Source organism: Humulus lupulus, chromosome 7 (genome assembly GCF_963169125.1).
Source record: "Humulus lupulus chromosome 7, drHumLupu1.1, whole genome shotgun sequence".
NCBI lineage: Eukaryota > Viridiplantae > Streptophyta > Magnoliopsida > Rosales > Cannabaceae > Humulus > Humulus lupulus.
Window position 1 is genome coordinate 204,064,722 of NC_084799.1, and position 15,257 is coordinate 204,079,978.

Consider the following 15,257-nt stretch of genomic DNA (forward strand, 5'->3'; position numbering starts at 1 on the left):
GTGCAGGTAAGGGCATAAAGAAGCTGGACCAACCATGAGTTGGAGAGCTTTAGGGGCGGTGTGTACATATGCAGCCAGCTCGACCACCACGGCCGGGATTTCTCTTGAGGAACTAAGGTTTCATTTTGTTTTGCCATTTAGGGCAGCCACCTTTGTACTTTGTTCATTTTGATATCCAATTTATAAACTCTTTTTGGGGATCCCGTGTATAAAACTTAAACTTTTTAATGAAAAGAATTACTTTTTTTACCAAATTTTTGAATACTTAACTATTAGTTAACTTTAATCACATGTTTAAGTCCAAATAACTTACTTAATGAGTTTGTTATACCCAGATTTCGAGCCATAGTAAATATGACCTCGAAAGCTGAGTTCGCAGCAAATGGTCTCGTGAGGATTAGAGTGATCTAGGATTGTAAGTCGAGCCTGTAAAGTATGATATATGATGTCGAATGCGGTGATCTCGAAATGATTTCGATCTCGAAAGGTAGCTCCGAGAACACCTTCATCTTCAGGAACTTCGGAGCATGGGTCTTGAGCTCGATATCCCATCTCGAAAGCAACGTTAGCTCGGGAGATGTCAGTGGCTCGCACAATGACATGAAACCTGAAATGCTGGAGCCTTGAAGATACGTTATAATCACCTTGAATATCTACAAGTATTATAACTATGAGATGTAACCCTCATTAATTGATGTAAATCCCCAAGAATTGTGGGATATTATTTATTCAGTTATACGCCCCCTGATCTTTGGGGGACGTTTCCTTTTATATCTGATTATTGGCATTTAAAGCCATTTATTTTTATTCACAAAAGAGTAACTACCCAAAATATGTGGGATAGTATTCTGCATCCTTCTCTATAAATAGAGAAGCCATGCACCATTGTAAAGGACCGAAATTCTGATCCTTGAGAGAAAACTCTGGAGAATTCATGCTAAAGAATTGTTCAGAGATAATCTTGAGGTTAATAACAGAGACTCGTGGACTAGGCAGATTTAACTGCTGAACCACGTAAAAAACCGTGTGTTTGATTCGTTTGTTTCTTTTGGCCATTGTCTTTAATTGTTTACGTGCTCTCTTCTTTTATCTGTTGACGAAAAACGGCGTCAACAGAGTTAAGCACTATTTTAAACACACACTGTAACGGACCGGTTTTAGTATGACATTACAAATACTAACCGTTAAATTATAGAGGGATGGAATAGTGTGGAGTGAGAAATGGAGAATGGATGAATTGTTTTGTTTGAAAAGAAGAGAAGAATATATATATATAAATATATCTTTATATATTATAAATGTGAGTTTAACAGAAATTGTTGTTTTACGTTAGATTTAATAATTTTTATTGTTTTCTAATACCGTTAGTTTGAAAGTTATCTTAATAAGATAAAAAAAAATATTAAAATAAAAAGTAATAAAACCATATAAATAATGTAAATAAATTAAAAATAAAAATAATAAATGAGCTATAATAATCAATTATGTTTTCAAAATTATAACCGAATTTTTTTATGTGCCTAATATATTCTTCTCTTTCTTTTATTAATTATTTATTTTGTCAACTTATTTTGTTTATTTAAATATATATGTAATAGTAAAATAAGACATAAATATATATATATTTTCTTATTTTTCCATTTAACTTTTTTAATGAGAATTTACTTATTTTAATTGCTCTAGCCATGAATTAAAAATTGTACATTTATATATAACTTTTTGTTCGCTTTAAATTTTTTTAAATTGAATAAATAAAATTTGATCAAATAAACTTTTTCAATTCATAAGCATTTTTTCTAAATGAAAATTATAAAAAAAATATTAAAATTTAAAACTAGAATACACCACATTTGTGTATATAACAAATACTTAGTTTTAACAGTTTTTTATTTTAAAAAAATGATCTTATTTTTTATTTTTCTAAAACTATAGACAATATTTTAATATAATTTATATATATGTATATATATATATTTGTCGTATTATGTATAATATTGTTTATCTATTTAAAATTTATATCTCAAATTAAAAAATATATAAATTAATACATTTTTTAAATAAAACTAAGTAAATACTTGCTCTTACCTATAATATATACACATATATATTTCTATTATTGTCACTTAACATTTACATTTTCCTTTTATGTTTTGTAATACAAATTGGTTTTTTTTTATAAAAATAATAATCAAGCTACTGTCTATATTCAAGAAGTAAACTTTGAGTACATGTGAAAGTTTATTTGTATATACTATGCTCATCAATATTAAGAGTTGTGATTTTATCTTCAAACTAATTGATAATAAGTGAAGTAATTTTTTGTCTATGGGACACTATTTTCCAATATTCTTTTTCAAAATGACCACTATTTTTGCTCTCACTAATTTTAAACCCATATCACAAGTGAATCTCAAAGGACTTAATATTTTGACTTGATATTTGGAAAAAAAAAATAATGTTATTAGACTCTTGATAACATATTAAGAATCATGAATTTTCATTTTAGAAACCAAATAATGATAAGTGGAATAACTCAAACTATTATAAATAGTTTAATATTCTCGCTCATTTTCCACATGAAACACTATAGTCTAATATATTCTCATAAAAATTTGGCTAAAAAAACATATATGGTGTCGGCCAATATTTAATGTTATAAAATTCATACTATATGTCATTTTCAATGACTAAACTATATATGTAATTATGGTTTGTTATTACTTTTATTTTATTATTACTTGAGTTGTTTGATTCTTTGAGATTTAGCCATTCATTCTTAAATTCGTTTTTGCTATTCTCACAATAAAATTTTTAGGTGATGTTTGGTTTGGGGTAATAGAATAGAATGAATTGAAAATGAATCAATTTTTATTTCATTCATTTGTTCGGTTGCATTTTAGATTATTAAAATGTCATTCCAATTGAATAGTTTTTTTATCATTTTGGTGTAATGATTATTCCATTTGAAAATAAAAATAAAGACCATTCTAATACATGATTGAAAAAATTTAATAATTTTTTTATCAATTTTTTTATTAATATTAATTTTTATTTAATTTCATTCCTATTCATTTTCTCATTTCCATTCATATTCTTACATTTTCATTCTCTTAAACTAAACGTGACATTACATTTTAAAAAGATAGAGTAATTAAAAATTAAGGTTGGTTATTAATTGTAAAAATTGGGTATCTATTGCTTTACTTATTATACATAGTATATAGCCTCACGTGCTTTATCATCTCAATCTACGCCTAAGTTAACTTAGAAGAAGAAGGTAGCACGTGATGTCCTAACTTGGTTTTCACAAAGGTTGGTTTGTTGTGTTATGACATGAAATAATATCTAGCTAGGGTTGAAAATAAATAAATAATAATTAATTATTTAAAAAAATTAAAAATAAAATACAGCTAGGTAGCCCTACCTCCTTTCAAACACTGTCCACATAAATTGACATATTAAATATAGAGCCACAAAACCCAATTTAAGAAATATTCATTTCTAATTTTCTATGCCCAATTTATTTATTTTTTTTTAAATTTAATATTTTAAAAACCAAATCATATGACCATACCATATGTGTTGATGATATGTAATAATGAGGTATACTACTGAAAAATAAAAATAAAAGTGACATTATAATATATTCGTGCCAATCATAGGGTGGTCACATTTGACTCATTGAAAAAATTATATATATTATTTAAATAATTATATACCAATTACCATATACACATTGACTTTGAAAAAAATGTATTACAAAGTTTGTGTTTTCAAAAAAGATAAGAATTTAAAATAAGGGAAATTATTTTAGTTTGTATTTTAAAATTATACATATTTGGTACCTTAGATTTGGATTTGTTAGATAAAATTTTGTTAATATGACAAAACTGTGATCAGTTATATGTAATTAAATATAAATTTGAAACTTATATAATTGAGAGCATTTTGATTAAATTTGTAAAATTTTATTAATTAAATTTAAATTTAGGGTATCAAATATGTACGGTTTAATAATACAAGGTACTAAATATGTACGATTTAAAAATACAGAATACCAAATAAGCATTATTGTAAACATATAGTACCAAAATAATATTTTACAAAAAACAGATATGCCAAATAATTAATATATAACACTCATAAGTTCATAACCACACTCCAAAATCCATGTAGCAAGTATCGTTTTGGTTGGACAAAATCCCCAAAAAATTGTACCCTTTTAACATTAATTACTACACATTTGATATTTTATTTTTATTTAAATAAAATCATGTAATTAATTGGTCACAATATATATATATATATATATATATATATAACAATTGTATAAACAAGTAGCAAATAGCATGTGACTCATGCCTCCACGATGTCTCAAACGATCCGTTCAATCTAAAATAAGGAATAAATAAATAAACATTAGCAACATATTAAAAAATATATATATATTATACAAAAATGAAAAAAATAATAAATAATTCTATTTTCTTTTCTTTTTATGTCCACTATAATAAAATCAGATGGTAAATATATTTCTTCTGTGATCATTGTAATTATGAGAAAAAATGACATTGGAATTTGAAATTAGTGCTAAATTATATTGTGGTTTCAATGATTTTAAACCTATCTTAGGATTTAGAATCTTTTGGCAAATTTTTTTTATTTTCATCCAACTAGATCGGTGAAAATGAATAATTTTATAAGAAAGGAAGAAAAAAAAAACTCGAACCTTTTATTTATTTTTTTTTAAAAACAATAATAATTCAACTCATTTTTATCTCTAACTTGTACAATGTCCCAATTTTTTTTTTTGGGTATTAATTTAAACAACAAGAAAACTAAAGAAAATCATATAGTCATATGTGACCATTGAATTGAATGTAAGGACATGTACTGAGCAACATGAGAGCCCCCTCTCAATTTGTTATTATGGAAAAAATCCTTAAAATTGAGAAGAAAAAAAATAGTATTTTAGGTATTTTCTAAATTTAAAATAAATTAATAAATTGTTCATCATCCTAATTAAAGATCTGAACCCGTTTCTTATTTCATGCACGAGTGTCATCGTGTATAATATTTTGATACATATTTTGTGTGCACATATCAGTACTTGTTAGAACGTGAAATATGAGTTTAGGAGTAGAATGATGTGCACGGTAATAAGCATATGGTTCAATCTCAAAACCAATTGGTGATAAGTGGAGTAACTCATGTTCTTATGTATTGTTGAATATACCTCCACACTCTCCATGTGAGATATTTTCCCTAACATCCCCTTCAAGATGGTGACTATTTTTGCTCATCAATCTTGGACGACTCGATCACAATTGGGTCTTTGACTCACTGTCCCTGAATCACAAGTGACTCTTTTGGTTATCTTTTTGGACCGATTTTGGATTTGGATCGAAAATGTAGAATATGAGTTTAGAAGTAGAATGAGATGCATAGTAAGAAGCATATGGTTCCATCTCAAAATCATTTGGTGATAAGTGGAGTAACTCACACTCTTATGTATTGTTGAATGTACCTACATACTTCGCATGTGGGATATTTTTACTCGAGGACAAAAATTGAAACAAATAAAATAGTACTGCAAATACGAAATATTTTAATATAAGGGGTATTAAAGGAACAAAAAGTAATAAAAAAAGCACATTTAACAATATGGAATTATGTCAACATAATAAAGATACCTAAAAATGATTTAATGATTTAATGCATAATAAATGAGCTATAATAATCAATTATGTTTTCAAAATTATAATCGAATTGTTTTTATGTGCTTAAATATATTCTTCTATTTCTTTTATTAATTATTTATTTTGTCAACTTATTTTGTTTATTTAAACATATGTAATAGTAAAATAAGGCATAAATATATAATTTTTCTTATTTTTTCATTTAACTTTTTTTAATGAGAATTTACTTATTTTAATTGCTCTGGTCATGAATTAAATATTATGCATTTATATTTAACTTTTTGTTCGCTTTAAATTCTTTTAAATTGAATAAATAAAATTTGATCAAATAAACTTTTTCAATTCATAGTTTTAATATTTATTAGATTGAAATTCATAAGCATTTTTTCTAAATGAAAATTATAAAAAAAAATATTAAAATTCAAAACTAGAATACACCATATTTGTATATATAAAAAGTGTGTATATAACAAATTATTGGTTTTATCGGTTTTTTATTTAAAAAAATATTATCATATTTTTTATTTTTCTAAAACTATAAACAATATTTTAATATAATTTATATATATGTATATATATATATGTTTTTCATATAATGTATGATATAGTTTATTTATTTAAAATTTATATCTAAAACTAAAAAAATATAAATTAATACATTTTTTTTAAATAAAATTAAGTAAATGCTTGCTCTTACCTAATATATATATATATATATATTATTGTCACTTAACATTTACATTTTCCTTTTATGTTTTGTAATATAAATTGTTTTTTTATATAAAAATAATAATCAGGCTACTGTCTATATTCAAGAAGTAAACTTTGAGTACATGTGAAAGTTTATGTGAAAGTTTATTTGTACATGACTTTGCTCATCAATATTAAGAGTTTTGATTTCATCTTTAAAATTAATTGATAATAAGTGAACTTTTTCTACGTGGGACATTATTTTCCAATATTCTCTTTCAAAATGATCACTATTTTTGCTCCCTAATTTTAAACCCATATCACAAGTGAATCTCAAAGGACTTAATATTTTGACTTGATATTTGGAAGAAAAAAAATAATGTTATTAGACTCTTGATAACATATTAAGAATCATGAATTTTCTTTTTAAAAATCAATTAATGATAATGGAATAACTCAAACTCTTATAAATAGTTTAATATTCTCAAATATTTTTCATGTGAAACACTATACTTTGATATATTCTCATAAAAATAAGGCTAAAAAAACACATATGATGTCGAACAATATTTAATGTTATAAAATTTATTTATATTAGTGCTTGATGCTAAAAATATGTAGTATTTACTACATGTCATTTTTAATAACTAAACTATATATGTAATTATGGTTTGTTACTTTTATTTTATTATTACTTGAGTTGTTTAATTCTTTGAGTTTTAACCATTCATTCTTAAACTTGTTTTAGCTATTCTCACAATAAAAATCTTAGGTGATGTTGGGTTTTGGGTAATGGAATGGAATGAAAATGAATCAGTTTTTATTCTATTCCTTTGTTTGGTTGCATTTTAGATTATTATAATATCATTCCAATTGAATAGTTTTTTCAGCATTTTGGTGGAATGACTATTCCATTTAAAAATGAGAGGAAAGACTATTCTAATACATAATTAAAAAAATTTAATAATTTTTTTATTAATATTAATTTTTATTTAATTCCATTCATATTCATTTCCTCATTTCCATTCATATTCTTCTATTTTTATTCTCTCAAACTAAACGTGACATTACTCTTTAAAATGATAGAGTAATTAAGAATTAAGGTTGATTATTAATTGTAAAAGTTAGGTATCTATTGCTTTACTTATTATACATAATATATAGCCTCACGTGCTTTGTCATCTCAATCTACGGCAAAGTTAACTTCGAAAACATTAGAAGAAGAAGGTAGCACGTGATGTCCTAACTTGGTTTTCACAAAGGTTGGTTTGTTGTGTTATGACATGAAATAATATCTAGCTAGGGTTGAAAATAAATAAATAATAATTAATTATGTTAAAAAATTAAAAATAAAATACAGCTAGGTAGCCCTACCCCCTTTCAAACACTGTCCACATAAATTGACATCATAAATATAGAGCCACAAAACCCAATTTAAGAAATATTAATTTCTAATTTTCTATGCCCAATTTTTTTTTTTTTTTAAATTAATATTTTAAAAATCAAATCATATGACCATACCATGTGTGTTCATGATATGTAATAATGAGGTATACTACTGAAAATAAAAATAAAAGTGACATTATAATATATTCGTGCCAATCATAAGGGTGGTCACATTTGACTCTTCAAAAAAAAAATATTATATATATTATTTAAATAATTATATACTTATTACCATATACGCATTGATCTCGAAAAAAATATAAATATTAAGAACATTAGTGGTGTCCAACACTATATAAAATTGGCACACTGTTATTGGTTCAATTCAATAGTAGGACCCACAAAATTTAATTTAATAATAAATATGAAACATCGCTAACCAATTATAAAAAATCACTTTATGTGGTGTTGGACACCTAATAATACTATTGAAAAATGTATTACAAAGTTTGTGTTTTAAAAAAAAGATAAGTTAAAGATTTAAAATAATTATTAATATATGACACTCATAAGTTCATAACCACACTCCAAAATCTATGTAGTAAGTATCATTTTGGTTGGACAAAATCCCAAAAAAATTGTACCCTTTTAACATTAATTACTACATATTTGTTATTTCTTTATTTAAATAAAATCATTTAATTAATTAGTCACAAAATATATATATTTATATTTTTGTATAAACAAGTAGCATGTGACTCATGCCTCCACGATGTCTCAAACGATCCGTTCAATCAATAATAAGGAATAAATAAATAAACATTAGCAACATATTAAAAATATATATATTATACAAAAAGTAAAAAAATAAAAATAAATAATTCTATTTTATTTTCTTTCTATGTCCACTATAATAAAATCAGATGGTAAATATCTTTCTTCTGTGATCATTGTAATTATGAGAAAAAATGACATTGGAATTTGAAATTAGTGCTAAATTATATTGTGGTTTCAATGATTTTAAACCTATAAATTTTTTTATTTTCATCCAACTAAATGGGTGAAAGTGAATAATTTTATAAGAAAGGAAGAAAAAAAAACAATAATTGAACTCAATTTTATCTCTAACTTGTAGAATGTCCCAAACTTTTTTTTTAGTATTAATTTAAACAACAAGAAAACTAAAGAAAATCATATAGTGATATGAGTCATGAAAAGTAGTTGTGACCATGGAATGTTTAAGGACATGTACTCAGCAACATGAGAGCTCCCTCTCAATTTGTTAGCATGGAAAAATTCCTTAAAATTGAGAAAAAAAATATAGTATTTTAGTTCTTTACTAAATTTAAAAAAAATTAATAAATTGTTCATCATCCTAATTAAAGTTTCGAATCCTTTTCTTATTTCATGCACTCGTGTCATCGTGTATAATATTTTGATATATATTTTGTGTGCACATATCACTACTTGTTAGAACGTGGAATATGAGTTTATTAGTAGAATGAGGTGCACGGTAAGAAGCATAGGGTTCAAACTCAAAACCAATTAGTGATGAGTGGGGTAACTCATGCTCTTATGTATTGTTGAATGTACCAACACACTTTCCATGTGAGATATTTTCGATCACAAGTGGCTCGCGATACTATGTTAGAATGTGGAATATGAGTTTAGAAGTAGAATGAGGTGTATGGTAAGAAGCATAAGATTCTATCTTAAAATTAATTGGTGATGAGTTGAGTAATTCACACTCTTATGTATCGTTGAATGTACCTACACACTTTACATATGTGATATTTTCACTCGAGTACAAAAATTGAAACAAATAAAATAATACTGCAAATCCCAAATATTTTAAATATAAGGGGTATTAAAGGAACAAAAAGTAAAAAAAAAAAACACATTTAACAATATGGAATTATGTCAACATAATAAAGATACCTAAAAATGATTTAATGCATTGTGTTGTGGGGGACCATCACCATGTATGTCTCCATTAGTGAAGGAAAGAGCAAGATTGTTGCTTTCATCAACCCAAAATATGCAAAATATCATTTAATAAACCAATCTTGTGAAAGCTGAAAACTACCTTTTGTTTTGCCCTTGAAAAGTTGCACAATTGCAAGAAACAAAAATACCAATACAAAAAATCAAATAAAACCCCATAAAAAATAATTGTATATATATTAAAAAAAATATATTTCAAGTGAGTTTATAGCGTTTGAAGAAAGAGTAATGATATGTGCACCTAAAATATACACAAAAACATTACACACAGTAACGTGTCACTGCTTTTTAAAACAGTAGATCTCAATTTTAATAAATATAATTGGTTAAACTAAATTGTATAATATTTGAGTGCATATTTTAAGTGTCAATATCATTACTCTCGAAAAAAAGATATTATTGGTGACTAAAGAGCTTTAATTATAAGCAAAACTCACCTAATACAATCCACTAGAGACAACTAGTTACACAACCATAGAAATGGAATCTTCCTCAATATATAACGTTAGATTTTTGTTTTCAATACCATTTATGCAAATTAATATAAATAGATATAAAGGTAAAATCAACACTAACTCTTCATCATGAAAAACTTTTTTGATTTAAGCCCATCTCTTCAAATATTAATTGGACTTATTTTAAATAATAATAATAATGTCTCATATGAGTGAGAGCAACCCATTACCAAATTTTAATGAACTAATAATATTAAGGTACACATATAGTTGACATTTGAGAAAAATCTAACTTGGGCATAATTAATTTTCCAAACCTAATTATAATTAGCCCAAGCCAAGTCTTCCAAATATTTTTCTAATTACATATAAATAAAAAATAAATAAAGATGATTAAGAGACATGGATTTGTAAGAGAGAATTGCAATTTTTTTTTCTCCAATATTTCATAATCATACACGCAACAACCACTAAATTTCTTATGGACATTGTCAACTAATTTTTTTTATCATATTTACCCCCAAAAGCAACAACTTCCAATTTTTCTGCTTAATTGCAGAAAGATTCTTCTGATCAACATATGAATTAAAAATTCTCAAAATTAAAATGAAAAAAAAGAAAGAGAATGAGTAAAGAAAATTTAATTTAAATTTTCTTGGTGTTCAAAATAATAATAATAATAATAACAATTTTTACTCTTTTTTTTTTAATTTATTAAGATAAAAGAAAGAGAGAGAGTTTTGCTAATCTCCCCGTGACGGGCACCACGGCGTCATGTCCATTGGATAACTCCCCAAGACCCTCAAAAACGACGTGAACTCCTGAACCTCAGCGAGGGCGTTCTGAGCCCTAACATCCGCCATTGAAGCTTCGAAATCCACGTAGAACATGTACTCGAAATGCTTCGCCGTCCCGACGTTGGCGTCGTCCACCAGCCTAATCGGACGGTTCCGGTGTGGTCGAGACTCGATCTTGGTCAGGCTGATGTTCCTGAAAGCGAACGCCGAGAGAACCTTGAACAGCACCGAAGTCCCCTTGTCGTGAGCGAAGACGATGCTCGTCTTGAACGGCCGATCGGTCCTCGGAATGATTGGCTCCCGAGCCAGCATCACGAACCTCGTCACGTTGCTCGAATCGTCCTGGATCCCGTCCGCCAAGATGTTCATGCCGTAGAGATCGGCGGCGCGTGCGCTAGCAATCGCTGCTGTGTCTCTCAGATTGTTGGCGGCGACGTACTCGGCAGCTCCTGCCGTGTCGTCGACTGCCTCACGCGCCACGTTCAGGCCGAGCTTGGTGAGGGTGAGCTCGCACTGAGCGAGTGCCTGGGGGTGTGAGATCACGCGCGTCAAGTACTCCTTGCGGACTCCAGGGAGGGCCAAAAGACAGTGGTGAACTGGTAGCTGGACCTCGCCGACGATGTGGAGGCGGTGGCGGAGGAGGAGGTCGTAGTTGCGGTGAATCGAGCCACCAAGGGAGTTCTCAATAGGGAGAACAGCTCGATCGGCGATCCAAAGCTCCACCGCTTGAAAAGCCACCTCGAACTGGTCACAAGGTATGGCTTCACAGTTCGGATAAGCTTTACCAGCAGCCGCTTCCGAGTACGCGCCAGGAACCCCCTGATAAGCCACGCGGAGCTGCGCGCCGTGCATCGGCGCCGGAGACAAGTCGGTTATGGTAAGCGGCTTCGATGCCGGCTTGTTACTGTTGTTGTTGTTACTACCGCCGCTGTTGTCCCCGCAGACCTTCTCAATCGGAACCAGATTTAGATCAATGGCAGTCTTGTGGCCGTTCACGGCGGCAACATGGTCGGCGCCACCAGCCTTCTCCGTCGGCTGTTCTTGGTTCACAACCTTGCTGGCTAAAATAGCGCAGGAGCTCTGCCAGTCGGCTCGGCTAGATCCGACGCCGTTGGGGAAGCTCATGGATTCCGAACGGTAAGCGCATTGGACCGAGATTCGGGTCGGGTAGACCCGTACGATACTGGGCCGGGTGGTCGCCACAGAGAACCGGATTAGCGGATTGAGACTGTTAGTCGAGGGCGGCGTTATGGCCTTCATTTTCGTTTTCTCTCTCTTTCTCTGTCTGTAACCGAATTCAAAAACGGAATACCGAATTCTCCGAATCTAAAATTAAGAAGAACACACCCAAAAAAAAAGCCTAAAAAGAAGAATGGGTTTTCGAATTTAATCTTCGAAAATCGTTTTTGAATTTTGTTATGTGTTTTTGGGTTGTACCAGCTTGTTGTTCTCTTGGAGAAGGGAACGTCAAGCTGAGAAAGGAGAGTCAGTCGAGAAGGGTTTATATAGTGAGTGAGAGAGTAGTAGACAAGTCTTGTGGAATAGAGATGGTACGTGTGCGTAGGTGGTTCGGTCAATCTCACACCTACCCCCGCGCTCTCTCTCTCTCTATCTCTACTTTCTCTCTCTAAAACTCTTTTTATTTTTAATATTATAAAATAATAATAATAAAATTAATATTATTATTTTAATAAACAACTCGTAGGTTAAAAGAGAGGCTAAGGTAAACTTAACTAATAGGATAGGAGTAATCTTTGGTAGGGATTTAAAAAAAAGACTCAACTCATTGGTGGGTGGGAATCTTTTGTATTTATGATTGTTGGACGGATGTAATTTTTTTATTATAATTATTTAGAGTATTTTGTAAAAATTTTAGAAAATTTTGAATAATTTATTGTGTCAAAAACTAGGTTTAAATATGTTATTTTTCATGCGCATAAAAAAAATTAGAAGCATGCAACATGTTTTTAAATTAATTTTCGACACCGTAAATTATTCAGAATTTTTTAAAAATTTACAAGATGTTTTAAATAATTACAATATACACGGTCATAAAAAAAATTTCGCCGAAAACTATTTACAGGTTGAGAACACAAAAAAACACTACCGGTAGGACTTTTGTTGAAGAGTGTTGTTATTTGACACCTTAAGATACCCAACACCACATGAGGTGTCAAACTATGATTAGTTAGCGATATCTCATAATACTTATTAAATTCAAATAAGTAAAACTCGATATTGGATTACACCAATAACAATATACTACATATTTGTGGTGTTGGACGTCAAGGATGTTCCTTAGCAATTCTCTTTATTGAAGCATCTACCGTAAAAATTTCCAATTTCCAAGTGGATAAGCCATTAGTTGAGTTGAGACATCAGTTTCTTTGTTGTTTCGGTTTTTTTTTTTAAACTTCTTTCCTGGTCAAATTAAGTGACTTTTTCTGTTTTTATTTCAAAAGAGAAAATAATGTAAATTAATTGACATAATTTTATTTATTTATTTTAACGTTCACATTCGACGAAAGATAGTGTCCATCGTCCAAGTTGGGGTAAGGTAATGAGTTTTTTATTTCCATTTCTTTTTAATTTTTGAAAAAGGTTTTTTTTTTTTTTCTTCTTTGCATATCCATTAATTAACGACTTACCTTAATATATGAATACATTAATATATGTTCAAAGGTAAAAGAGTGATGTTATAATCAAAACATCTTATCTTCTCATATTTGGCAATTCTTTTACTTCAATATATTACGAGTAATGATATGTGCACTTAAAATATACACTCAAATATTATACACAGTGATATGACAGTTTAACCTAACTAATTATATTTATTAAAACTGGGACCCACTAATTTACAAAATCACTGTGTGTAATGTTTGAGTACATATTTTGGGTACACATATCATTACTCATATAATATATATGAATCCACTTTATGCATTCAACTCACACCACTCAATAAAATCACATTGACATATTTCTTTTTTGACCAAAACAAAATCACTTGGTTTAAGATGTTCTCATTTCAAGTTCTATAGGAACACATTTTGTGCATGAGGCAGTAGTTTTGTCATAATAGCTACAAATGTAAATTTGGTTATTGGGTTTGAGACCATATTTTATTATGTCATAAATTGAGAGATAATCATCAAATTGAGTGGTATGATTAGATATAAGAGAAAAATAAATTCTAACAATAAATTGGGAGAAACCAAATTAAATGTAAAGTTTTAATTTTTCCTAAATTTTTCAATGTGATTAAGTTTTTACATGTATTAATGAGATTATTTAAGTTGTTGGATTACTTTTTTCAATCTCCTCTCCAATATCACAATACAATTATCCAATCATCTAAAAATAAGAAGTCAAATATAATTATAAACCACCACCCCACTTTTTTTTAAAATTTTAATTTTCCAAAAAATATAATTTTGGTAAATGTTTAGTGGGTTGGTGAATTTGGTTACATTGTTTTATTTCCATTTCTAATGACATAATAAATTAAAATATTTAACCAATATATAAATCATATATATATATTTGCATTGGCTAATGAATAAAGTATTACCTTTGAGGTGGGGTTGCATTTTGGCTATTAGCTACCCAAAGTCTTTTGGTTGTTAAATAAAACCACTGTGACAATTAAGAAGAAAAAAAAAATCCCTCTAATTCTAATAACACCATCTCTAATATCTCTAATGCAAGATGTAAATTTTGTGCCAAGTTTAGCACAAAAAAATGAATTAATGTTATATTTGGCTCAATATTTATAATTGTGATATAATGCACAAGATGCAAATTAACACAAAAAAATTAATAATTCATTTAATATTTATTAAGAACATACAAAAATTAATTTTTTTTTTATTATTTTTTATTATTAAAATTATGTACTCTAAGAAATTTGTCATTAAAAAAATGATATATGGTTGGTCATTAATTCTCAACTACTCAATTATTATAATTAGTGATAATATGGTAAATAAAAAAGTAGCATTTATTGATATGCCAAAATTGACTCATACTATATTTTGTGCTAAATTCGGCACAACTTTTAGCATTAGCCAAATTTAGCACACTTTTTGGAACACCGTTGGAGTTATATTTTTCGTAAGATGTGTTAGATATAGCACTGCACCAATTTTTTAGCACTCCATTAGAGATGCTTTAAAAGACTAAGTATCTAGTATTTTCCAACATGTTTCATTCTTATAAATGTT

General features: G+C 28.4%; 1 protein-coding gene across 1 annotated transcript; it reads right to left on the reverse strand.

The window, feature by feature from the left end:
* Positions 1–10,641: 10,641 nt before the first annotated feature.
* Positions 10,642–12,509, reverse strand: LOC133789155 (arogenate dehydratase 3-like). The gene has a single exon (XM_062226909.1). It carries the CDS (start codon positions 12,289–12,291, stop codon positions 10,978–10,980), a length of 1,314 nt encoding a protein of 437 aa, XP_062082893.1. The 5' UTR covers positions 12,292–12,509; the 3' UTR covers positions 10,642–10,977.
* Between the last annotated feature and the right edge of the window lie 2,748 nt (positions 12,510–15,257).

Excerpts from the sequence above, each read along its gene's own strand:
- LOC133789155 (XM_062226909.1), bottom strand. The coding sequence starts at position 12,291 with ATGAAGGCCATAACGCCGCCCTCGACTAACAGTCTCAATCCGCTAATC.